The 27,848-nt window shown below is 43.0% G+C and overlaps 1 protein-coding gene across 1 annotated transcript in view; it reads right to left on the reverse strand.

Annotated features, from left to right (window-relative positions):
- The window catches only part of LOC129858943 (nuclear receptor coactivator 2-like), a gene marked incomplete in the record, with an annotated part of 197,553 nt that overhangs the window by 95,087 nt on the left and 74,618 nt on the right, over positions 1–27,848 (reverse strand). The window contains 4 exon segments of the mRNA XM_055928189.1: positions 4,942–5,045; positions 15,912–16,084; positions 18,285–18,395; positions 18,569–18,632. Coding sequence (XP_055784164.1) covers positions 4,942–5,045; positions 15,912–16,084; positions 18,285–18,376 — 369 coding nt within the window.

Below are 27,848 nucleotides of genomic sequence, written 5' to 3' on the forward strand. Positions count from 1 at the left end.
TCTGTTCTGGCTGATAGCAGGTTGTTCCTACCCTGTTCTGTTCTGGCTGATAGCAGGTTGTTCCTACCCTGCTCTGTTCTGGCTGATAGCAGGTTGTTCCTACCCTGCTCTGGCTGATAGTAGGTTGGACCCTGTTCTGGCTGATAGCAGGTTGTTCCTACCCTGCTCTGGCTGATAGCAGGTTGTTCCTGGCTGATAGCAGGTTGTTCCTGGCTGATAGCAGGTTGTTCCTACCCTGCTCTGGCTGATAGCAGGTTGTTCCTGGCTGATAGCAGGTTGTTCCTGGCTGATAGCAGGTTGTTCCTACCCTGCTCTGGCTGTAAATCACTGGCCTGTGCTATGCAACAGCCCTGTAGTCCCACGCAGTGGACGGACAGATGGACATACAGCTAGCTACTGAAGTGCCTCTGACGTCTGCCTCATGGCAAAGCAAGCAACACACACAGCCTCGCTGCCGGCCTGCAGGATGAATCATTCAGCCACGCTGCCTGCCGGATGAATCAGTCAGCCTCCTCCCCTCCCTTACACCCTCTCTCTCGTTCCTCTGTTCACTGAGAGATGTGTGCTGTCAGGGGAATATTTATAGCTCTGGAGGTCCGCCTGCCATCACTGAATCCACATGCAACTCAATGCTAAATATAGCCTCCTCTCGCTCCCTCTCTCTCTCTCTCTCTCTCTCTCTCTCTCTCTCTCTCTCTCTCTCTCTCTCTCCCCATCTGTCAGCATCCGGCAGACGGAGGGACGAACAGGGGGACAGCGATTCCCACCCACCCACCCTCTCTCTCTCTCTGAGTAGGGGCTCTGTTGGCTCTCGAACACACGCTCCGTAGACAAAGGCCACGGGCAGGAAAAACCCCCAGGTGCACTCTGACCCATCTGCAGGTTCAAGCTGTGCTCTCGTTGCAGTGTGGGCTAGTGTAACCAGATAAACAAGGACATTAGTGTGGTTTAAACCCACACTTACCTCTTTCACATAGGATTTACTGTCTTGCTGTAAAAAACGTTTATTTATTTATTTTTACATCAAAGAATGTTTTAACTCAATTTATAGTCCCATTTTTTTTTAAATCACATTCTTGCCGAGAAAACCAGTTTACATCTCCCGTGCACATGCCGGAAAGATTGAGTGTAAGTAGACGTGGAACCATGTGGGTGGACCTCTATTTGAATAAAATCCATTAAAATTATACACCATCACAAAGAAATGTATTATTCATTAAATTTAGGCAGGTCCTAAGAAATATTACAAAAATAAATCATATGTATTTTCTGAATAATATAATATCTTGTGAGTATAGTTTTATACAGGATCTTCGTCATGATAGCGGTAGAAAATAATAACAATCAATTTTAACAAAAGAATGAGCGTCTCGTGTTGATATTTCACAACCTCCGCAGGCTTTTAGAGCAGCCTATATGAGATCAAGGACAAATAATAATCCTACACTTGATTTAGACTACATTATAGCCTGTTAAATGTTTCTCATCAGGGATTTAGACTACATTATAGCCTGGTAAATGTTTATGATCAGTGATTTAGACTACATTATAGCCTGGTAAATGTTTCTGATCAGGGATTTAGACTATAGCCTGCTAAATGTTTCTGATCAGTGATTTAGACTACATTATAGCCTGGTAAATGTTTCTGATCAGTGATTTAGAATACATTATAGCCTGGTAAATGTTTATGATCAGTGATTTAGACTACATTATAACCTGTTAAACGAATAGATGAGCTATAAGCCTACCACCTCCACTTACAGTGGCTGGCGAAGGTATTCACCCCCCTTGGCCTTTTTCATATTTTGTTGCATTACAACCTGGAATTAAAATAGATTTTTGGGAGGTTTGTATAATTTGATTTACACAACATAATTTGAGTTACACAACATTCCTACCACTTTGAAGATGCAAAATATTGATTTATGGTGAAACAGACAAGAACTAAGACAAAAGAACTGAAAACTTGAGCGTGCATAACTATTCACCTCCCCAAGTCAATACTTTGTAGAGCCACCTTTTGCAGCAATTACAGCTGCAAGTCTCTTGGGGTATGTCTCTATAAGCTTGGCACATCTAGCCATTGGGATTTCTGCCCATTCTTCAAGGCAAAACTGTTCCAGCTCCTTCAAGTTGGATGGGTTCCGCTGGTGTACAGAAATCTTTAAGTCATACCACAGATTCTCAATTGGATTAAGGTCTGGGCTTTGACTAGGCCATTCCAAAACATTAAAATGTTTCCCCTTAAACCACTCGAGTGTTGCTTTAGCAGTATGCTTAGGGTCATTGTCCTGCTGGAAGGTGAACCTCCGTTCCAGGCTCAAATCTCTGGAAGACAAAAAAGGTTTCCCACAAGAATTTCCCTGTATTTAGTGCCATCCATCATTCCTTCAATTCTGACTAGTTTCCCAGTCCCTGCGATGAAAAACATCCCCACAGCATGCTGCCACCACCATGCTTCACTGTGGGGATGGTGTTCTTGGGGTGATGATATGTGTTGGGTTTGCGCCAGACATAGCGTTTTCCTTTATGGCCAAAACACTCAATTTTAATCTCATCTGACCAGAGTACCTTCTTCCATATGTTTGGGGAGTCTCCCACATGCCTTTTGGCGAACACCAAATGTGCTTTTTTCCCCCGTTAAGCAATGGCTTTTTCTGGCCACTCTTCCGCAAAGCCCAGCTCTGTGGAGTGTATGGCTTAAAGTGGTCCTATGGACAGAAACTCCAATCTCCGCTGTGGAGCTTTGCAGCTCCTTCAGGATTATCTTTGGTCTCTTTGTTGCCTCTCGGATTAATGCCCTCCTTGCCTGGTCCGTGAGTTTTGGTGGGCGACCCTCTCTTGGCAGATTTGTTGTGGTGCCATATTCTTTCCAATTTTAAATAATGAATTTAAATGATGCTCCGTTGGATGTTCAAAGTTTCTCAATTTTGTTTAAAACCCAACCATGATCTGTTCTTCTCCACAACTTTGTTCCTGACCTGTTTGGCGAGCTCCTTGGTCTTCATAGTGCTGCTTGCTTGGTGGTGCCCCTTGCTTAGTGGTGTTGCAGACTCTGGGGCCTTTCAGAACAGGTGTATATATACGGAGATCATGTGACACTTAAATAAAGTCCACCTGTGTGCAATCTAACTAATTATGTGACTTCTGAAGGTAATTGGTTGCACCAGATCTTATTTAGGGGCTTCATAGCAAAGGGGGTGAATAAATATGCACGCACCACTTTTCAGTTTAAAATGTTGTAATTTATTTTGAAACAAGTTATTTTGTTCATTTCACTTCACTAATTTGGACTATTTTGTGTATGTCCATTACATGAAATCCAAATAAAAATCAATTTAAATTGCAGGTTGTAATGCATTAAAATAGGAAAAATGCCAAGGGGGGTGAATACTTTTGCAAGGCACTGTAATTAACCAAATACATAGCTAACAAAGCAAATCTCTGTCTATCTAGATTCTCTGTCGCTCAGTTGGTAGAGCACGGCACCTTGTTAGCTAGCTAGATCGTCTGTAGCTCAGTAGGACATGGTTCCTTGTTAGCTAGCTAGATCCTCTGTAGCTCAGTAGAACACGGTACCTTGTTAGCTAGCTAGATCCTCTGTAGAACACGGTACCTTGTTAGCTAGCTAGATCCTCTGTAGAACACGGTACCTTGTTAGCTAGCTAGATCCTCTGTAGCTACGTAGAACATGACACCGTGTTAGCTAGCTAGATACTCTGTAGCTCAGTAGAACACGACACCTTGTTAGCTAGCTAGATCCTCTGTAGCTACGTAGAACATGACACCGTGTTAGCTAGCTAGATACTCTGTAGCTCAGTAGAACACGACACCTTGTTAGCTAGCTAGATCCTCTGTAGCTCAGTAGAACACGGTACCTTGTTAGCTAGCTAGATCCTCTGTAGAACACGACACCTTGTTAGCTAGATAGATCCTCTGTAGCTCAGTAGAACACGACACCTTGTTAGCTAGCTAGATCCTCTGTAGCTCAGTAGAACACGGTACCTTGTTAGCTAGCTAGATCCTCTGTAGCTCAGTAGAACACGACACCTTGTTAGCTAGCTAGATCCTCTGTAGAACACGGTACCTTGTTAGCTAGCTAGATCCTCTGTAGCTCAGAAGAACATGACACCTTGTTAGCTAGCTAGATCCTCTGTAGCTCAGTAGAACACGACACCTTGTTAGCTAGCTAGATCCTCTGTAGCTACGTAGAACATGACACCTTGTTAGCTAGCTAGATCCTCAGTAGAACACGACACTTTGTTAGCTAGCTAGATCCTCTGTAGCTCAGTAGAACACGACACCTTGTTAGCTAGCTAGATCCTCTGTAGCTCAGTAGAACACGACACCTTGTTAGCTAGCTAGATCCTCTGTAGCTCAGTAGAACATGACACCTTGTTAGCTAGCTAGATCCTCTGTAGAACACGACACCTTGTTAGCTAGCTAGATCCTCTGTAGCTCAGTAGAACACGGTACCTTGTTAGCTAGCTAGATCCTCTGTAGCTCAGTAGAACATGACACCTTGTTAGCTAGCTAGATTCTCTGTAGCTCAGTAGAACACGGTACCTTGTTAGCTAGCTAGATTCTCTGTAGAACACGGTACCTTGTTAGCTAGCTAGATCCTCTGTAGCTCAGTAGAACACGACACCTTGTTAGCTAGCTAGATCCTCTGTAGCTCAGTAGAACATGGTACCTTGTTAGCTAGCTAGATCCTCTGTAGAACACGGTACCTTGTTAGCTAGCTAGATCCTCTGTAGCTACGTAGAACATGACACCGTGTTAGCTAGCTAGATCCTCTGTAGAACACGGTACCTTGTTAGCTAGCTAGATACTTGTGAGGGGTAGAAAAGTCCATGTAAAAGCAGCTGTGCTGTTCTGCCATTGGCTAGCGCGGACTGCCTGGATAAGGCTAATTAGCCCAACAGTAGCGACATCACTCACCTCCAGCATCATTGGTCCAAGAGCATCCTTGTCGACGACGGATTGGCCCGTCGACGACACATCCGCCTTCTGTACCTCCTCCTCATTTGCCGCGGCTGCTTTCTCTGTGGGAAAGACAACCAATCAGATGTCTTATTATGCCTTTGCCTTTTTACCTAACATGAGGAAGTCACCGCTTCATCAAGAGACAAGTAAACAGGAGGAGTCAAATGGCACCAATATTTGTATTTGTATTTATTTTTAAACATTGTCACACATCCAGATAGGTGCAGTGAAATGTGTTGTTTTACAGGGTCAGCCATAGTACTACGCAGCCACTGGAGAAAATTACGGTTAAGTGCCTTGCTCAAGGGCACAGAAAGATTCTTCACTTTGTCAGCTCGGGTATTTGAATCAGTGACCTTTCGGTTACTGGCCCAACACACTAACTGCTAGGTTACCTGTCACCCTAGTCCCTATATAATGCAGTACTTTGGACCAGGGCCCTATAGAGCCCTGGTTAAAAGTAGTGCACTACCCTATAGAGCCCTGGTTAAAAGTAGTGCACTACCCTATAGAGCCCTGGTTAAAAGTAGTGCACTACAAGGGGAATAGGGAGCCATTTGGTACGTAGACAACAAGATGTTCATGTGGATCCCCCAAGTTGTTCCTTCAGCTTCCTCAACTTCCTTCTTCCGAACGTTTCACTGAACAGCAGTAATCTGTCCATCTCTAATCCATCTCTTATACAATCGTCAAATGAGTCCTAACGTATGCTATGTGATCCCGTTAATAAACCATTAATAAACCAGACCTACAACTGAGTATGCAAAACATTAGGAACACGTCCGTGACATAGACTGACCAGATGAATCCAGGTGAAAGCTATGATCCCTTATTGATGTCACTTCAATCAGTGTATATGAAGGGGAGAAGACAGTTTAAAGAAGGATTTTTAAGCCTTGAGACATGTATTGTATGTGTGCCACTCAGAGGGTGAACGGGCAAGACAAAATATTTAAGTGCCTTTGAACAGGGTATGGTAGTAGGTGACAGGCGCACCGGTTTGTGTCAAGAACTACAACGCTGCTGGGTTTGGTCCAACTTGACAACTGTGGGAAGCATTGGAGTCAACATGGACTAGCAATCATTAGGAATGCTTTTGACAACTTATAGAGTCCATAACCTGATGAATTGAGTCTGTTCTGAGGGCAAAAAGGGGGAACAACTCAATATCAGGAAGGTGTTCTTAATGTTTGGTACACTCAGTGTAAATAGGCAACATCACACAATATGTGTCCCAAATAACACACTACTCCCTATATAGTGCACTACATTTGACGAGGGCCCATAGGGTAGTGCACTACATTTGACCAGGGCCCATAGGGTAGTGCACTACATTTGACCAGGGCCCATAGGGTAGTGCACTACATTTGACCAGGGCCCACAGGGTAGTGCACTACATTTGACCAGGGCCCATAGGGTAGTGCGCTACTTTTGACCAGGGCCCTAAATTCCACCCTATTCCCTATATAGTGCACTACATTTGACCAGGGCCCACTGGGTAGTGCACTACATTTAACCAGGGCCCATAGGGTAGTGCACTACATTTGACCAGGGCCCATAGGGTAGTGCACTACATTTGACCAGGACACATAGGGTAGTGCACTACATTTGACCAGGGCCCATAGGGTAGTGCACTACTGTTGACCAGGACACATAGGGTAGTGCACTACATTTGACCAGGGCCCATAGGGTAGTGCACTACTTTTGACCAGGACACATAGGGTAGTGCACTACTTTTGATCAGCACACATAGGGTAGTGCACTACTTTTGACCAGGGCCCATAGGGTAGTGCACTACTTTTGATCAGCACACATAGGGTAGTGCACTACTTTTGATCAGCACACATAGGGTAGTGCACTACTTTTGATCAGCACACATAGGGTAGTGCACTACATTTGACCAGGACACATAGGGTAATGCACTACATTTGACCAGGGCCCATAGGGTAGTGCACTACTTTTGACCAGGACACATAGGGTAGTGCACTACTTTTGACCAGGACACATAGGGTAGTGCACTACTTTTGACCAGGACACATAGGGTAGTGCACTACTTTTGATCAGCACACATAGGGTAGTGCACTACTTTTGACCAGGGCCCATAGGGTAGTGCACTACTTTTGATCAGCACACATAGGGTAGTGCACTACTTTTGATCAGCACACATAGGGTAGTGCACTACTTTTGATCAGCACACATAGGGTAGTGCACTACTTTTGATCAGCACACATAGGGTAGTGCACTACTTTTGACCAGGGCCCATAGGGAAATCCATAGGGCGCTGGTCAAAAGTAGTGCACTATGTAGGAAATAGGGTGCCTTTAGTGATGCTGCTACAAAGTTTAGAGTGGAGTTTCTTTTGGGTTACAATGACCATACCACTGTACTGTCAGTATTAGATCGGTGAGACCATACCACTGTACTGTCAGTATTAGATCGGTGAGACCATACCACTGTACTGGCAGCATTAGAACAGTGAGACCATACCACTGTACTGGCAGTATTAGAACAGTGAGACCATACCACTGTACTGGCAGTATTAGATCGGTGAGACCATACCACTGTACTGTCAGTATTAGATCGGTGAGACCATACCACTGTACTGGCAGTATTAGATCGGTGAGACCATACCACTGTACTGACAGTATTAGAGCAGAGAGACCATACCACTGTACAGTGAAATGCTTACTTACAAGCCCTTAACACTTATTTTTCTTAAAACTGCATTGTAGGTTTAGATAAAACGTTTAAATAAAAACAACAAATAATTAAAGAGCAGCAGTAAAATAACAGTAGCGAGGCTATATACAGCGGGTACCGGTACAGAGTCAATGTGGAGGCTATATACAGGGTGTTATGGTACAGAGTCAATGTGGAGGCTATATTCAGGGGGTACCGGTACAGAGTCAATGTGGAGGCTATATACAGGGGGTACCGGTACAGAGTCAATGTGGAGGCTATATACAGGGGGTACCGGTACAGAGTCAATGTGGAGGCTATATACAGGGGGTACCGGTACAGATTCAATGTGGAAGCTATATACAGGGAGTACCAGTACAGAGTCAATGTGGAGGCTATATACAAGGGGTAACGGTACAGAGTCAATGTGGACACTATATACAGGGGGTACCGGTACAGAGTCAATATACAGGGGGTACCGGTACAGAGTCAATGTGGAGACTATATACAGGGAGTACCGGTACAGAGTCAATGTGGAGGCTATATACAGGGGGTACCGGTACAGAGTCAATGTGGAGGCTATGTACCGGGTACCGGTACAGAGTCAATGTGGAGGCTATATACAGGGGGTACTGGTACAGAGTCAATGTGGAGGCTATATGCAGGGAGTACTGGTAGAGAGTCAATGTGGAGACTATATACAGGGAGTACCGGTACAGAGTCAATGTGGAGGCTATATACAGGGGGTACCGGTACAGAGTCAATGTGGAGGCTATATACAGGGTGTTACGGTACAGAGTCAATGTGGAGGCTATATACAGGGGGTACCGGTACAGAGTCAATGTGGAGGCTATATACAGGGGGTACCGGTACAGAGTCAATGTGGAGGCTATATACAGGGGGTAACAGTACAGTATCAATGTGGAGACTATATACAGGGGGTACCGGTACAGAGTCAATGTGGAGGCTATATACAGGTGGTACCGGTACAGAGTCAATGTGGAGACTATATACAGGGTGTTACGGTACAGAGTCATTGTGGAGACTATATACAGGGGGTACCGGTACAGAGTCAATGTGGAGGCTATATACAGGGTGTTACGGTACAGAGTCAATGTGGAGGCTATATACAGGGGGTACCGGTACAGAGTCAATGTGGAGGCTATATACAGGGGGTACCGGTACAGAGTCAATGTGGAGACTATATACAGGTGGTACCGGTACAGAGTCAATGTGGAGACTATATACAGGGTGTTACGGTACAGAGTCATTGTGGAGACTATATACAGGGGTACCGGTACAGAGTCAATGTCCTGCGGCACAGGTTAGTTTTGGTAATATATACATGTAGGTAGAGTTAAAGTGACTATGCAGAGATAATAAACAGAGATAGCAGCAGTGGGTAGCCAAATAGGTAGCAATTGAAATAGCTATACCACTGTAGTGGCAGTATTAAATCAGTGAGACCATACCACTGTACTGACGGTATTAGATCAGTAAGACCATACCACTGTACTGGCAGTATTAGATCAGTAAGACCATAACACTGTACTGAGGTATTAGATCAGTGAGACCACACCACTGTACTGAGGTATTAGATCAGTGAGACCATACCACTGTACCGTTAATGGATGATCATTAGCCTCACTAATACATTATTACACATTTTATTACAGGTGCCTTTATAATGCGGCCTCTCGAGTGGTGCAGTGGTCTAAGGCACTGCATAGCAGTGCTAGCTGTGCCACTAGAAATTCTGGGTTTGAGTCAAGGCTCTGTCGCAGCCGGCCGCGACCGGGAGACCAATGAGTGCAGAGAGCGAGAGAGTCAGTGTACAGTATATAGTTTATAGGTGAAGAGTCAGTGTAATTCCTATCTATAGTATATAGTTTACAGGTGAAGAGTCAGAGTAATTCCTATCTACAGTATATAGTTTACAGGTGAAGAGTCAGTGTAATTCCTATCTACAGTATATAGTTTATAGGTGAAGAGTCAGTGTACAGTATATAGTTTACAGGTGAAGAGTCAGTGTAATTCCTATCTACAGTATATAGTTTACAGGTGAAGAGTCAGTGTACAGTATATAGTTTACAGGTGAAGAGTCAGTGTAATTCCTATCTACAGTATATAGTTTACAGGTGAAGAGTCAGCGTAATTCCTATCTACAGTATATAGTTTACAGGTGAAGAGTCAGTGTAATTCCTATCTACAGTCTATAGTTTACAGGTGAAGAGTCAGTGTAATTCCTATCTACAGTATATAGTTTACAGGTGAAGAGTCAGTGTAATTCCTATCTACAGTATATAGTTTACAGGTGAAGAGTCAGTGTACAGTATATAGTTTACAGGTGAAGAGTCAGTGTACAGTATATAGTTTACAGGTGAAGAGTCAGTGTAATTCCTATCTACAGTATATAGTTTACAGGTGAAGAGTCAGTGTAATTCCTATCTACAGTATATAGTTTACAGGTGAAGAGTCAGTGTAATTCCTATCTACAGTATATAGTTTACAGGTGAAGAGTCAGTGTAATTCCTATCTACAGTATATAGTTTATAGGTGAAGAGTCAGTGTACAGTATATAGTTTACAGGTGAAGAGTCAGTGTAATTCCTATCTACAGTATATAGTTTACAGGTGAAGAGTCAGTGTAATTCCTATCTACAGTATATAGTTTATAGGTGAAGAGTCAGTGTACAGTATATAGTTTACAGGTGAAGAGTCAGTGTAATTCCTATCTACAGTATATAGTTTACAGGTGAAGAGTCAGTGTAATTCCTATCTACAGTATATAGTTTACAGGTGAAGAGTCAGTGTAATTCCTATCTACAGTATATAGTTTATAGGTGAAGAGTCAGTGTACAGTATATAGTTTACAGGTGAAGAGTCAGTGTAATTCCTATCTACAGTATATAGTTTACAGGTGAAGAGTCAGTGTACAGTATATAGTTTACAGGTGAAGAGTCAGTGTAATTCCTATCTACAGTATATAGTTTACAGGTGAAGAGTCAGCGTAATTCCTATCTACAGTATATAGTTTACAGGTGAAGAGTCAGTGTAATTCCTATCTACAGTCTATAGTTTACAGGTGAAGAGTCAGTGTAATTCCTATCTACAGTATATAGTTTACAGGTGAAGAGTCAGTGTAATTCCTATCTACAGTATATAGTTTACAGGTGAAGAGTCAGTGTACAGTATATAGTTTACAGGTGAAGAGTCAGTGTACAGTATATAGTTTACAGGTGAAGAGTCAGTGTAATTCCTATCTACAGTATATAGTTTACAGGTGAAGAGTCAGTGTAATTCCTATCTACAGTATATAGTTTACAGGTGAAGAGTCAGTGTAATTCCTATCTACAGTATATAGTTTACAGGTGAAGAGTCAGTGTAATTCCTATCTACAGTATATAGTTTATAGGTGAAGAGTCAGTGTACAGTATATAGTTTACAGGTGAAGAGTCAGTGTAATTCCTATCTACAGTATATAGTTTACAGGTGAAGAGTCAGTGTAATTCCTATCTACAGTATATAGTTTATAGGTGAAGAGTCAGTGTACAGTATATAGTTTACAGGTGAAGAGTCAGTGTAATTCCTATCTACAGTATATAGTTTACAGGTGAAGAGTCAGTGTAATTCCTATCAGTATATACAGTATATAGTTATATACAGTATCAGTATATACAGTATATAGTACAGTATATAGTACAGTATATAGTTTACAGGTGAAGAGTCAGTGTAATTCCTATCTACAGTATATAGTTTACAGGTGAAGAGTCAGTGTAATTCCTATCTACAGTATATAGTTTACAGGTGAAGAGTCAGTGTAATTCCTATCTACAGTATATAGTTTATAGGTGAAGAGTCAGTGTACAGTATATAGTTTACAGGTGAAGAGTCAGTGTAATTCCTATCTACAGTATATAGTTTACAGGTGAAGAGTCAGTGTACAGTATATAGTTTACAGGTGAAGAGTCAGTGTAATTCCTATCTACAGTATATAGTTTACAGGTGAAGAGTCAGCGTAATTCCTATCTACAGTATATAGTTTACAGGTGAAGAGTCAGTGTAATTCCTATCTACAGTCTATAGTTTACAGGTGAAGAGTCAGTGTAATTCCTATCTACAGTATATAGTTTACAGGTGAAGAGTCAGTGTAATTCCTATCTACAGTATATAGTTTACAGGTGAAGAGTCAGTGTACAGTATATAGTTTACAGGTGAAGAGTCAGTGTACAGTATATAGTTTACAGGTGAAGAGTCAGTGTAATTCCTATCTACAGTATATAGTTTACAGGTGAAGAGTCAGTGTAATTCCTATCTACAGTATATAGTTTACAGGTGAAGAGTCAGTGTAATTCCTATCTACAGTATATAGTTTACAGGTGAAGAGTCAGTGTAATTCCTATCTACAGTATATAGTTTATAGGTGAAGAGTCAGTGTACAGTATATAGTTTACAGGTGAAGAGTCAGTGTAATTCCTATCTACAGTATATAGTTTACAGGTGAAGAGTCAGTGTAATTCCTATCTACAGTATATAGTTTATAGGTGAAGAGTCAGTGTACAGTATATAGTTTACAGGTGAAGAGTCAGTGTAATTCCTATCTACAGTATATAGTTTACAGGTGAAGAGTCAGTGTAATTCCTATCAGTATATACAGTATATAGTTATATACAGTATCAGTATATACAGTATATAGTACAGTATATAGTACAGTATATAGTTTACAGGTGAAGAGTCAGTGTAATTCCTATCTACAGTATATAGTTTACAGGTGAAGAGTCAGTGTAATTCCTATCTACAGTATATAGTTTACAGGTGAAGAGTCAGTGTAATTCCTATCTACAGTATATAGTTTATAGGTGAAGAGTCAGTGTACAGTATATAGTTTACAGGTGAAGAGTCAGTGTAATTCCTATCTACAGTATATAGTTTACAGGTGAAGAGTCAGCGTAATTCTTATCTACAGTATATAGTTTACAGGTGAAGAGTCAGTGTAATTCCTATCTACAGTCTATAGTTTACAGGTGAAGAGTCAGTGTAATTCCTATCTACAGTATATAGTTTACAGGTGAAGAGTCAGTGTAATTCCTATCTACAGTATATAGTTTACAGGTGAAGAGTCAGTGTACAGTATATAGTTTACAGGTGAAGAGTCAGTGTACAGTATATAGTTTACAGGTGAAGAGTCAGTGTAATTCCTATCTACAGTATATAGTTTACAGGTGAAGAGTCAGTGTAATTCCTATCTACAGTATATAGTTTACAGGTGAAGAGTCAGTGTACAGTATATAGTTTACAGGTGAAGAGTAAGTGTACAGTATATAGTTTACAGGTGAAGAGTCAGTGTAATTCCTATCTACAGTATATAGTTTAGACCTGGCCGACCTGGTTAAATAAAGGTGAAATAAAAATTAAATAAAAAACATTCTAAGGTTTGCATAATTCAAAATTAAAGTAGCCAAATTAACTCTAAATCTACCATATAGGACATTTGTCAAATTATCACTTTTATGCTCAACATAGACACAGACACTCTCGCTCCGGAAAGGGGAAAAATATCAATTGTATTCAGCTAAGTTCAAATATATTCTATATATTATCATATAATATAAAATAATGACACAGGGCTGATAACATATATTGTCAGCTAAATGAACAAACCTACAGTCTATATCATGGAGAATAGCCAGATAACATACAGTATCTAGTCAACTAAATGAACAAGCCTACAGTCCTATGGTATGGAGCATAGCCAGATAACATACAGTATCTAGACTTGAGGATTTGAGAAAGTAAAAAAAGTCCAAGTCCAGTGTATTGTAGTGCAGTGTAGCGTATTGTAGTGCAGTGTATTGTAGTGCAGTGTATTGTAGTGCAGTGTATTGTGGTGCAGTGTATTGTAGTGCAGTGTAGTGCCGTGCAGCGTATTGTAGTGCAGTGCAGTGTATTGTAGTGCAGTGTATTGTAGTGCAGTGTATTGTAGTGCAGTGTATTGTAATGCAGTGTATTGTAGTGCAGTGTATTGTGGTGCAGTGCATTGTAGTGCAGTGTATTGTAGAAGTGCAGTGCAGTGTATTGCAGTGCAGTGCGGTGCGGTGAAGTACATTGTAGTGCAGTGTATTGTGGTAGTGCAGTGCAGTGTATTGCAGTACATTGTAATGCAGTGTATTGTATTGCAGTGTATTGTATTGCAGTGCGGTGTATTGTGGTGCGGTGAATTGTAGTGCAATGCATTGTAGTGCAGTGTATTGTAGTGCAGTGTATTGTATTACAGTGTATTGTGGTGCAGTGCAGCGAATTGTAGTGCAGTGTAGTACAGTGCAGTGCAGCATATTGTAGTGCAGTGTATTGCAGTGAATTGTATTGCAGTGTATTGTGGTGCAGTGTATTGTAGTGTAGTAGTGTATTGTAGTGCAGTCTATTTTGTTGCAGTGAATTGTAGTGTATTGCAGTGCAGTGTATTGCATTTCAGTGTATTGTGGCGCAGTGCAGTGTGTGTATTGTGGTGCAGTGTAGTGCAATGCAGTGTATTGTAGTGCAGTGTATTGTAGTGCATTGTAGTGCAATGTATTGCAGTGTATTGCAGTGCATTGTAGTGCAGCATATTGTAGTGCAGTGCATTGTAGTGCAGTGCATTGTAGTGCAGTGTATTGTAGTGCAGTGCATTGTAGCGCAGTGCATTGTAGCGCAGTGCATTGTAGTGCAGCATATTGTAGTGCATTGTAGCGCAGTGCATTGTAGTGCAGTGTATTGTACCACAGTGTGTGTATTGTGGTGCAGTGTAGTGCAATGCAGTGTATTGTAGTGCAGTGTAGTGCAGTTTATTGTAGTACAGTGTATTGCAGTGCAGCGCATTGTATTGTAGTGTGTATATTGTGGTGCAGTGTAGTGCAATGCAGTGTATTGTAGTGCAGTGTATTGTAGTGCAGTTTATTGTAGTACAGTGTATTGTAGTGCAGTGTATTGTAGTGCAGTGCAGTGTAGTGCAGCATATTGTAGTGTAGTGCAGTGTATTGTAGTGCAGTGTAGCACATTGTAGTGCAGTGCAGCGTATTGTAGTGCAGTGCAGCGTATTGTAGTGCAGTGTGGTGTATTGTGGTGCAGTGCAGTGTATTGTGGTGCAATGCATTGTAGTGCAGTGTATTGTACTGCAGTGTATTGTAGTGCAGTTTATTGTAGTGCAGCGTATTGTAGTGCAGTGTAGTGCAGCATATTGTAGTGTAGTGCAGTGTATTGTAGTGTAGTGCAGTGTAGTGCAGTGCATTGTGGTGCAGTGCAGCGTATTGTAGTGCAGTGTGGTGTATTGTGGTGCAGTGCAGCATAGTGTAGTGCAGTGTATTGTGGTGCAATGCATTGTAGTGCAGTGTATTGTACTGCAGTGTATTGTAGTACAGTGCAGTGTATTGTAGTGCAGTGCATCATAGTGTAGTGCAGTGTATTGTAGTGCAGTGTATTGTGGTGCAGTTCAGCGTATTGTTGTGCAGTGCAGTGCAGCATATTGTAGTGTAGTGCATCGTAGTGCAGTGTATTGTGGTGCAGTGCATCGTAGTGCAGTGTATTGTGGTGCAGTGTAGTGTATTGTAGTGTAGTGCAGTGTATTGTAGTGCAGTGTATTGTAGTGCAGTGTATTGTGGTGCAGTTCAGCATATTGTTGTGCAGTGCAGTGCAGCATATTGTAGTGTAGTGCAGTGCATCATAGTGCAGTGTATTGTAGTGCAGTGCATCGTAGTGCAGTGTATTGTAGTGTAGTGCAGTGTATTGTAGTGCAGTGTATTGTAGTGTAGTGCAGTGTATTGTAGTGCATTGTATTGTAGTAGTACAGGGAAGTGTATTGCAGTGCATTGCATTGTGGTGCATTGTATTGTAGTGCAGTGTATTGTATTGTAATGCAGTGCAGCATATTGTAGTGTGGTGCAGTGTATTGTAGTGCAGTGTATTGTAGTCCAGTGTATTGTGGTGCAGTGTATTGTAGTGCAGCGTATTGTGCTGCAGTGCAGCATATTGTAGTGTAGTGCAGTGTATTGTAGTGCATCGTATTGTAGTGTATTGTATTGTAGTGCAGTGTATTGTAGTGCAGTGCATCGTAGTGTAGTGCAGTGTATTGTAGTGCAGTGTATTGTAGTATATTGTAGTGCAGTGTATTGTATTGTAGTGCAGCGTATTGTAGTGCAGCGTATTGTATTGTAGTGCAGCGTATTGTAGTGTAGTGCAGTGCATCGTAGTGTAGTGCAGTGTATTGTAGTGTACCCTGCTCTTTGATCTGCCGTATCTGTTTGACAGTCTCCTTCAGGATAGCACATTTGTCTGGTTTGACGTTGAAGTCGTCGATGTCGTTGAAGTTGGCGAAGATCAGCTCGGCCAGCTCCTCGATGTACTTGTTCTCATGCTCACGGTTTCTCTTCTCGATGCTTTGTTTGGGGCTGAGGAGACAGGGAGGGTTGGGGGGGGGGGGGGGCAGCATGAGACATGGCAGAGGTAGGGACAGATAGAGAGACCGAGCAAGGGAGACGGTTAGAAAGACGGGCAGGGAGAAATACAGAGAGTCAGACAGACAGAAAGAGAGAGAAAGTAGAGCAGAGAAGAGAAGCCTCACATTCCTGACTCTGTTCACACTGATAGAACTGAGCGTAGCTGTCCAAGGTGTTACCTGTAGACTGATAGAACTGAGCAAAGCTGTCCAAGGTGTTACCTGTAGTAAAAAGGTACATGACAGCCCTCTTGAAGTTTGCCAAAAGGCACCTAAAGGACTCAGACCATGAGAAAAAAGAATGTCTGGTCTGATGAAAGCAAGATTGAACTCTTTGGCTTGAATGTCTGGAGGAAACCTGGCACCATGCCTACGGTGAAGCATGGTGGTGGCACCATGCCTACGGTGAAGCATGGTGGTGGCAGCATCCCTACGATGAAGCATGGTGGTGGCAGCATCATGCTGTGGGGATGTTTTCTGTGGCATGGACTGGGAGACCAGTCAGAATCGAGGAAAAGATAAACAGAGTAACTACAGAGAAATCCTTGAAAAAAAAAAACTGCTCCAGAGCACTCAGGACCTCAGACCTTTCAACATGACAACGACCCTAAGCACACAGCAAAGACAACACAGGAGAGTTTAGTATAGTCTAGTAGAGTGTAGTCTAGTAGAGCTTAGTAGAGTAGAGCTTAGTAGAGTATAGTCAAGTAGAGTTTAGTATAGTAGAGTTTAGTATAGTAGAGTTTAGTACAGTAAAATTGAGTCTAGTAGAGTTTAGTCTAGTAAAGCTTAATAGAGTATAGTCAAGTAGAGTTTAGTATAGTATACTTTAGTATAGTAAAGTTTAGTATAGGTGGGTTTAGTAGAGTTTAGTATCGTAAAGGATAGTTTAGTATCGTAGAGTTTCATAGAGTAGAGTTTAGTATAGTAGAGTATAGTTAAGAATAGTTTACTATTGCCACGTAGAGTTTAGTAGAGTAGAGTTTAGTATGGCAAAGTTTAGTAGAGTATATTAAAGTAGAGTTCAGTAGAGTACAGTTTAGAATAGTTTATTATCGCCAAGTAGAGTAGAGTATAGTAAAGAATAGTCAAGTAGAGTTTAGTAGAGTAGAGCAGAGTATAGTAAAGATTAGTAGAGTATAGGTAAGTAGAGTTTAGTATACGCTATTAAAGTAGAGTTTAGTATAGTAGAGTTTAGTATAGTATACGCTATTAAAGTAGAGTTTAGTATAGTATAGTCAAGTAGAGTTCAGTATAGTAGAGTTTAGTATAGTAAAGTGGAGTTTAGTGTAGTTACATAGAGTTTAGAATAGTAAAGCAGAGCATAGTAGAGCTTAGTATAGTAGAATTTAGTATAGTAGAGTACATGTTAGAATAGTTTAGTATTGCCGAGTAGAGTAGAGTATAGTAAATATTAGTAGAGTATAGTCAAGTAGAGTTTAGTATAGTAACAGAGTTTAGAATAGTAAAGCCTAGTATAGTAGAGTTTAGTATAGTTTAGTATAGTAGAGTTTAGTATAGGAGAGTTTAGTATAGTAGAGTATAGTTAAGAATAGTTTACTATTGCCAAGTAGAGTTTAGTAGAGTAGTCAAGTATAGTAGAGTATAGTCAAGTAGAGTTTAGTACAGTATAGTTTAGTATAGTATAGTATATTTAGTATAGTGGAGTTTAGTATAGTATGGTATAGTTTAGTATAGTATAGTTTAGTATAGTAGATTTTAGTAGAGTCAAGAAAAGTTTAGCATAGCAGAGTAAAGTTTAGTATCGTAGAGTAGAGTTTAGTATAGTATAGTAGAGTTTAGTAGATTATAGTCACGTATAGTTTAGTTTAGTAGAGTTTTGTATAGTATATTAAAGTTGAGTTTAGTATAGTCTAGTAGAGTTTAGTATAGTAGAGTTTAGTACAGTAAAACTGAGTTTAGGAGAGTTTAGTATAGTAACAGAGTTTAGAATAGTAAAGCCTAGTGTAGTAGAGTTTAGTATAGTAGAGTTTAGTAGAGTCACGCATAGTATATTAAAGTAGAGTGTAGTATAGTATATTAAAGTAGAGTTTAGTATAGTAAAGTAAAGTTTAGTATAGTAGAGTTTATATTGTAGTGTAAAGTTAAGTAGAGTTTAGTAGATTTAGCAAAGTAAAGACAGCTGTTCCTACCTGGGACCCAGCAGGTCAGAGGAACATTCTTTGCGTTTCCGCGACTCGGCCCTGGCAGCAGGGTTCGAGGGGTTTTCACCAACGCCACTCATCCTCACTGCATATCAGCGTCTGTTACAGGGAACACACAGAACAGAGTTTAGACTTATTTCACACAGAACAGAGTTTAGACTTATTTCACACAGAACAGAGTTTAGACTTATTTCACACAGAACAGAGTTTAGACTTATTTCACACAGAACAGAGTTTAGACTTATTTCTCACAGAACAGAGTTTAGACTTACAGTGCATTCGGAAAGTATTCAGACCCCATCACTTCTTCCACACTTTGTAAGTTACAGCCTTATTCTAAAATTGATTAAATAAAAATAAAAATCATAATTAATCTACACACAATACCCTATAATGACAAAATGTAAACAGGTTTTTAGAAATGTATTAAAAATAAAAAACAGAAAAAAGTATTCAGACCCTTTGCTATGAGACTCGAAATTGAGCTCAGGTGCATCCTGAGATGTTTCTACAACTTGGAGTCCACCTGTGGTAAATTCAAATGATCGGACATGATTTGGAAAGACACACACCTGTCTATAAAAGGTCCCACAGTTGATAGTGCATGTCAGAGGAAAAACCAAGCCATGAGGTCGAAGAAATTGTCCGTACAGCTCCGAGACTGGTTTGTCTCGAGGCACAGATCTGGGGAAGGGTACCAAAACATTTCTGCAGCATTGAAGGTCCCCAAGAACACAGTGACCTCCATCATTCTTAAATGGAAGAAGTTTGGAACCACCAAGACTCTTCCTAGAGCTGGCCACCCAGCCAAACTGAGCAATCGGGGGAGAAGGGCTTTGGTCAGGGAGGTGACCTGTGGAGATGAGAGAAGCTTCCAGAAGGACAACCATCTCTGCATCACTCCACCAATCAGTTCTTTATGGTAGAGTGGCCAGATGGAAGCCACTCAGTAAAAGTTACATGACAGCCCGCTTGGAGTTTGCCAAAAGGCACCTAATAGACTCTCAGACCATGAGAAACAAGATTGTCTGGTCTGATGAAACCAAAATGTAACTCTTTGGCTTGAATGCCAAGCGTCACATCTGGAGGAAACCTGGCACCATCCCTACGGTGAAGCATGGTGGTGGCGGCATCATGCTGTGGGGATGTTTTTCAGCGGCATGGACTGGGAGACTAGTCAGGAGCGAAGGAAAGATGAACGGAGATAAGTACAGAGAGATCCTTGATGAAAACCTGCTCCAGAGGACTCAGAACCTCAGACTGGGGCGAAGGTTCACCTTCCAACAGGACAACGACCCTAAGCACACAGCCAAGACAACGCAGGGGTGGCTTCGGGACAAGTCTCTGAATGTCCTTGAGTGGCCCAACCAGAGCCCAGACTTGAACCTGATCAAACATCTCTGGAGTAGAGGTCGACCGAATATGATTTTTCAACGCCGATACCGATTATTGGAGGACCAAAAAAAGCCAATACCGATTAATCAGACTATTTTTTAAATGTATTTGTAATAATTACAATTACAACAATACTGAATGAACACTTATTTTAACTTAATATAATACATCAATAAAATCTATTTAGCCTCAAATAAATAATGAAACATGTTCAATTTGGTTTAAATAATGCAAAAACAAAGTGTTGGAGAAGAAAGTAAAAGTGCAATATGTGCCATGTAAGAAAGCTAACGTTTAAGTTCCTTGCTCAGAACATGAGAACATATGAAAGCTGGTGGTTCCTTTTAACATGAGTCTTCAATATTCCCAGGTAAGAAGTTTTAGATTGTAGTTATTATAGGACTATTTCTCTCTATAGAATTTGTATTTCATATACCTTTGACTACTGGATGTTCTTATAGGCACTTTAGTATTGCCGTCCCTCTCCTCGCTCCTACCTGGGCTCGAACCAGGAACACATCGACAACAGCCACCCTCGAAGCAGCGTTACCCATGCAGAGCAAGGGGAACAACTACTCCAAGTCTCAGAGCGAGTGACGTTTGAAACGCTATTAGTGCGCACCGCGCTAACTAGCTAGCCATTTCATATTGGTCACACCAGCCTAATCTCGGGAGTTGAGTTTAAAACATTGCGAAGAGCTGCTGGCAAAACTCACAAAATTGCTGTTTGAATGAATGCTTACGAGCCTGCTGGTGCCTTCCATCACTCAGTCAGACTGCTCTATCAAATCATAGACTTAATTATAACATAATAACACACAGAAATACGAGCGTTAGGTCATTAATACGGTCGAATCCGGAAACTATCATCTCGAAAACAAAACATTTATTCTTTCAGTGAAATACGGAACCATTCCGTATTTTATCTAACGGGTGGCATCCATCAGTCTAAATATTCCTGTTACATTGCACAACCTTCAACGTTATGTCATAATTACGTAAAATTCTGGCAAATTAGGCGGCCCAAACTGTTGCATATACCCTGACTCTGCGTGCAATGAACGCAAGAGAAGTGACACAATTTCACCTGGTTAATATTGCCTGCTAACCTGGATTTCTTTTAGCTAAATATGCAGTTTTAAAAATATATACTTCTGTGTATTGATTTTAAGAAAGGCATTGATGTTTATGGTTAGGTACAGTCGTGCAACGATTGTGATTTTTTCGCAAATGCGCTTTTGTTAAATCATCCCCCGTTTGGCGAAGTTGGCTGTCTTTGTTAGGAAGAAATAGTCTTCACTCAGTTTGCAACGAGCCAGGCGGTCCAAACTGCTGCATATACCCTGACTCTGACAGTGACACAAAGAAATTCATGTTAGCAGGCAATATTAACTAAATTGCCAGGTTTAAAAATACATACTTGTGTATTGATTTCAAGAAAGGCATTGATGTTTATGGTTAGGTACACGTTGGAGCAACGACAGTCCTATTTTGCGATTGCGCACAGCATCAATTATATGCAACATAGGACACGCTGGATAAACTAGTAATATCATCAACCATGTGTAGTTAACTAGTGATTATGATTGATTGATTGTTTTTTATAAGATAAGTTTAATGCTAGCTAGCAACTTACCTTGGCTTCTTACTGTATTCGCGGGTGGGCAGGCGGGCTCCTCGTGGAGTGCAATGAGAGGCAGGTGGTTAGAGCGTTGGACTAGTTGGACTAAATACGATATTTCAGTTTTTTCTTTTTAATACATTCGCAAACATTTCTAAAAACTTGTTTTGCTTTGTCATTATGGGGTAATGTGTGTAGATTGATGAGAAAAAAAAACAGAACTCATTTATCCATTTTAGAATAAGGCTGTACCGTAACAAAATGTGGAAAAAGTCAAGGGGTCTGAATACTTTCCAAAGTTTAGAGATATAGGACAACATCGCACAGATACAGATAACCCCAGTGATCAATTATGGGGGTAGTCTGAGCTCCAAAGGGTAGGGGAATCTTGGGCTCATCACCAAGTGAACTGGCTGTTGGGCTATGAGGTGCTTACAAAGACACACACACGTTCAGATGTGCCCCTACGCTGGTGACACTGGTTGATCCAATGCAGGAAGAACGAGTGAAAGTGGAGCGGAGAAACAGATTCAATCGTTTCCTTCTGATGGTGCCTCTCTCCTTAGAGAGACCGAAACGAGAGCGCTGAGAGAGAACGAGACGGAAAGAGAGATGAAGAGACGGGGGAGACAGTGAGAGAGCTCCCCACTCACCCCAAAAATGGTGTGCTCAGCTACAGTGACGAAAGTGAGACAGTTTGTTGACTGAGTAGAGAGTGAGCAAGTTTGTTGACTGAGGAGAGAGTGAGCCAGTTTGTTGACTGGGGAGAGAGTGAGACAGTTTGTTGACTGAGGAGAGAGCGAGCCAGTTTGTTGACTGGGGAGAGAGCGAGACAGTTTGTTGACTGGGGAGAGAGCGAGACAGTTTGTTGACTGGGGAGAGAGCGAGACAGTTTGTTGACTGGGGAGAGAGCGAGACAGTTTGTTGACTGGGGAGAGAGCGAGACAGTTTGTTGACTGGGGAGAGAGCGAGACAGTTTGTTGACTGAGGAGAGAGTGAGACCGTTTGTTGACTGAGGAGAGAGTGAGACCGTTTGTTGACTGAGGAGAGAGTGAGACAGTTTGTTGACTGAGGAGAGAGTGAGACAGTTTGTTGACTGAGGAGAGAGTGAGACAGTGTGTTGACTGAGAAGAGACAGACCGCTTGTTGACTGAGGAGAGAGTGAGACACTTGACTGAGGAGAGAGTGAGACACTTGACTGAGGAGAGAGTGAGATGCTGTTGACTGAGGAGAGAGTGAGATGCTGTTGACTGAGGAGAGAGTGAGATGCTGTTGACTGAGGAGAGAGTGAGATGCTGTTGACTGAGGAGAGAGTGAGATGCTGTTGACTGAGGAGAGAGTGAGATGCTGTTGACTGAGGAGAGAGTGAGATGCTGTTGACTGAGGAGAGAGTGAGATGCTGTTGACTGAGGAGAGAGTGAGACCGTTTGTTGACTGAGGAGAGAGTGAGACCGTTTGCTGACTGAGGAGAGAGTGAGACCGTTTGCTGACTGAGGAGAGAGTGAGATAGTTTGTTGACTGAGGAGAGAGTGAGACAGTTTGTTGACTAAGGAGAGAGTGAGACAGTTTGTTGACTAAGGAGAGAGTGAGACAGTTTGTTGACTGAGGAGAGAGTGAGACAGTTTGTTGACTGAAGAGAGAGTGAGAGAGTTTGTTGACTGAAGAGAGAGTGAGACCGCTTGTTGACTGAGGAGAGAGTGAGCCAGTTTGTTGACTGAGGAGAGAGTGAGCCACTTTGTTGACTGAGGAGAGAGTGAGCCAGTATGTTGACTGAGGAGAGAGTGAAACAGTTTGTTGACTGAAGAGAGAGTGAGACCGTTTGTTGACTGAGGAGAGAGTGAGACCGTTTGTTGACTGAGGAGAGAGTGGGCCAGTTTTTTGACTGAGGAGAGAGTGAGACCGTTTGTTGACTGAGGAGAGAGTGAGACAGTTTGTTGACTGAGGAGAGAGTGGGCCAGTTTGTTGACTGAGGAGAGAGTGGGCCAGTTTGTTGACTGAGGAGAGAGTGAAACCGTTTGTTGACTGAGGAGAGAGTGAAACCGTTTGTTGACTGAGGAGAGAGTGAGACCGTTTGTTGACTGAGGAGAGGGTGAGCCAGTTTGTTGACTGAGGAGAGAGTGGGCCAGTTTGTTGACTGAGGAGAGAGTGGGCCAGTTTGTTGACTGAGGAGAGAGTGGGCCAGTTTGTTGACTGAGGAGAGCGTGAGACAGTTTGTTGACTGAGGAGAGCGTGAGACAATTTGTTGACTGAGGAGAGAGTGAGACCGTTTGTTGACTGAGGAGAGAGTGAGTCAGTTTGTTGACTGAGGAGAGAGTGAGCCAGTTTGTTGACTGAGGAGAGAGTGAGACGGTTTGCTGAATGAGTTTCTAAACACTCTTCCTTTACAAAGTGTTCACCTAAAACTTAATCTCTCTGTAACAATGTCCCCTCAATAAGTGCCCCCCTTAAGTCTAAGGTGACAAGCAAAGCTCTACTAGTCTATAATCAGCGCTGTTCAACGCTGGTCCAGGAGAGCCCAAACACTTCTGTTTTTCTGTTTCTACCTGGTAGTAAACTGCACTCTGGTGTCCCAGGTCTGAATGAGTCCATCATTAGGAGAGAATGAAAACCAGAAGTGGCCCTCCAGGACTGACGTTGAACAGCACTGCCTCCCACCATTGGTCTGAGTGTCCTGTCTGCAGGCCTTGACCTTAATGATTCTATTAGCAATTATTATTGACAGCTGATGTATTTTTTTAATAACCAGCCGGCAGCAAAAGATGTGGTGTGTAATGGAGTCTGGGCTAGGTAATACGACCGGGAGGTTACTGTCTGCTGCTAGGTAATACGACCGGGAGGTTACTGTCTGCTGCTGGGTAATACGACCGGGAGGTTACTGTCTGCTGCTAGGTTACTGTCTGCTGCTAGGTTACTGTCTGCTGCTAGGTTACTGTCTGCTGCTGGGTAATACGACTGAGAGGTTACTGTCTGCTGCTAGGTAATACGACTGGGGGGTTACTGTCTGCTGCTGGGTAATACGACTGGGAGGTTACTGTCTGCTGCTAGGTAACTGTCTGCTGCTGGGTAATACGACCGGGAGGTTACTGTCTGCTGCTAGGTAATACGACCGGGAGGTTACTGTCTGCTGCTAGGTAATACGACCGGGAGGTTACTGTCTGCTGCTGGGTAATACGACCGGGAGGTTACTGTCTGCTGCTGGGTAATACGACTGGGAGGTTACTGTCTGCTGCTAGGTAACTGTCTGCTGCTGGGTAATACGACCGGGAGGTTACTGTCTGCTGCTGGGTAATACGACCGGGAGGTTACTGTCTGCTGCTGGGTAATACGACTGGGAGGTTACTGTCTGCTGCTAGGTAATACGACTGGGAGGTTACTGTCTGCTGCTAGGTAATACGACCGGGAGGTTACTGTCTGCTGCTGGGTAATACGACTGGGAGGTTACTGTCTGCTAGGTAATACGACTGGGAGGTTACCGTCTGCTGCTAGGTAATACGACTGAGAGGTTACTGTCTGCTGCTAGGTTACTGTCTGCTGCTAGGTAATACGACTGGGAGGTTACTGTCTGCTGCTAGGTAATACGACTGGGAGGTTACTGTCTGCTGCTAGGTAATACGACTGGGAGGTTACTGTCTGCTGCTAGGTAATACGACTGGGAGGTTACTGTCTGCTGCTAGGTAATACGACCGGGAGGTTACTGTCTGCTGCTAGGTAATACGACTGAGAGGTTACTGTCTGCTGCTAGGTAACTGTCTGCTGCTAGGTTACTGTCTGCTGCTAGGTTACTGTCTGCTGCTGGGTAATACGACTGAGAGGTTACTGTCTGCTGCTAGGTTACTGTCTGCTGCTGGGTAATACGACTGGGAGGTTACTGTCTGCTGCTAGGTTACTGTCTGCTGCTAGGTAATACGACTGAGAGGTTACTGTCTGCTGCTAGTTAATACGACTGGGGGGTTACTGTCTGCTGCTAGGTAACTGTCTGCTGCTGGGTAATACGACTGGGAGGTTACTGTCTGCTGCTGGGTAATACGACCGGGAGGTTACTGTCTGCTGCTGGGTAATACGACTGGGAGGTTACTGTCTGCTGCTAGGTAATACGACTGGGAGGTTACTGTCTGCTGCTAGGTTACTGTCTGCTGCTAGGTAATACGACCGGGAGGTTACTGTCTGCTGCTAGGTAATACGACTGGGAGGTTACTGTCTGCTGCTAGGTAATACGACCGGGAGGTTACTGTCTGCTGCTGGGTAATACGACTGGGAGGTTACTGTCTGCTAGGTAATACGACTGGGAGGTTACTGTCTGCTGCTAGGTAATACGACTGAGAGGTTACTGTCTGCTGCTAGGTTACTGTCTGCTGCTAGGTAATACGACTGGGAGGTTACTGTCTGCTGCTAGGTAATACGACTGGGAGGTTACTGTCTGCTGCTAGGTAATACGACTGGGAGGTTACTGTCTGCTGCTAGGTAATACGACCGGGAGGTTACTGTCTGCTGCTAGGTTACTGTCTGCTGCTAGGTTACTGTCTGCTGCTAGGTTACTGTCTGCTGCTGGGTAATACGACTGAGAGGTTACTGTCTGCTGCTAGGTTACTGTCTGCTGCTGGGTAATACGACTGGGAGGTTACTGTCTGCTGCTAGGTTACTGTCTGCTGCTAGGTAATACGACTGAGAGGTTACTGTCTGCTGCTAGGTAATACGACTGGGAGGTTACTGTCTGCTGCTAGGTAATACGACTGGGGGGTTACTGTCTGCTGCTGGGTAATACGACTGGGAGGTTACTGTCTGCTGCTAGGTAACTGTCTGCTGCTGGGTAATACGACTGGGAGGTTACTGTCTGCTGCTAGGCAATACGACTGGGAGGTTACTGTCTGCTGCTAGGTAATACGACTGGGAGGTTACTGTCTGCTGCTAGGTAATACGACTGGGAGGTTACTGTCTGCTGCTAGGTTACTGTCTGCTGCTGGGTAATACGACTGGGAGGTTACTGTCTGCTGCTAGGTAATACGACTGGGAGGTTACTGTCTGCTGCTAGGTTACTGTCTGCTGCTAGGTAATACGACTGGGAGGTTACTGTCTGCTGCTAGGTAATACGACCGGGAGGTTACTGTCTGCTGCTAGGTAATACGACTGGGAGGTTACTGTCTGCTGCTAGGTTACTGTCTGCTGATGGGTAATACGACTGGGAGGTTACTGTCTGCTGCTAGGTTACTGTCTGCTGCTGGGTAATACGACTGGGAGGTTACTGTCTGCTGCTAGGTTACTGTCTGCTGCTGGGTAATACGACTGGGAGGTTACTGTCTGCTGCTAGGTTACTGTCTGCTGCTGGGTAATACGACTGGGAGGTTACTGTCTGCTGCTAGGTTACTGTCTGCTGCTGGGTAATACGACTGGGAGGTTACTGTCTGCTGCTAGGTTATACGACTGGGAGGTTACTGTCTGCTGCTGGGTAATACGACTGGGAGGTTACTGTCTGCTGCTAGGTAATACGACTGGGAGGTTACTGTCTGCTGCTAGGTAATACGACTGGGAGGTTACCGTCTGCTGCTAGGTAATACGACTGGGAGGTTACTGTCTGCTGCTAGGTAATACGACCGGGAGGTTACTGTCTGCTGCTAGGTAATACGACTGGGAGGTTACTGTCTGCTGCTGGGTAATACGACTGGGAGGTTACTGTCTGCTGCTAGGTAATACGACTGGGAGGTTACTGTCTGCTGCTAGGTAATACGACTGGGAGGTTACTGTCTGCTGCTAGGTAATACGACTGGGAGGTTACTGTCTGCTAGGTAATACGACTGGGAGGTTACTGTCTGCTGTATGGTGGATGTGTGTGAGAGCATTTTTTTTGTTGTTGACCTTTTTGATATTCTCTATTTTTGCATAATTTTGATATTAAATGTTCTCAGATCTTCAACCAAAACCTTAGATAAAGGGAACCTGAGGTTACAAATAACAAAAACAATTTGTACTTATTTTATTTATTGATGTATTTATTTAATTAATAAAGTTGTGCAATCCCCCTGTGTGAAAAAGTAAATTCCTCCTTACACTGAATACCAGGTTGTGTCACCTTCAGCTGCAATGACTCCAACCAAACACTTCCTGAAGTTGTTAAATCAGTTTCTCACGTCACCGTGGAGGAATTTTGTCCCACTCTTCTAGGAAAAGGGAGATACCTAGTCAGTTGTACAACTGAATGCATTCAACTGAAATGTGTCTTCCGCATTTAACCCCTCTGAATCAGAGAGGTGCGGGGGGGGGGGGACTGCCGCCTCTACACTCTAACCACTAGGCTACCTGCCGCCCCTACACTCTAACCACTAGGCTACCTGCCGTCCCTACACTCTAACCACTAGGCTACCTGCCGTCCCTACACTCTAACCACTAGGCTACCTGCCCCCCCTACACTCTAACCACTAGGCTACCTGCCCCCCCTACACTCTAACCACTAGGCTACCTGCCGTCCCTACACTCTAACCACTAGGCTACCTGCCGTCCCTACACTCTAACCACTAGGCTACCTGCCGTCCCTACACTCTAAC

Source organism: Salvelinus fontinalis, chromosome 7 (assembly GCF_029448725.1).
Source record: "Salvelinus fontinalis isolate EN_2023a chromosome 7, ASM2944872v1, whole genome shotgun sequence".
NCBI classification, from domain to species: Eukaryota; Metazoa; Chordata; class Actinopteri; order Salmoniformes; family Salmonidae; genus Salvelinus; species Salvelinus fontinalis.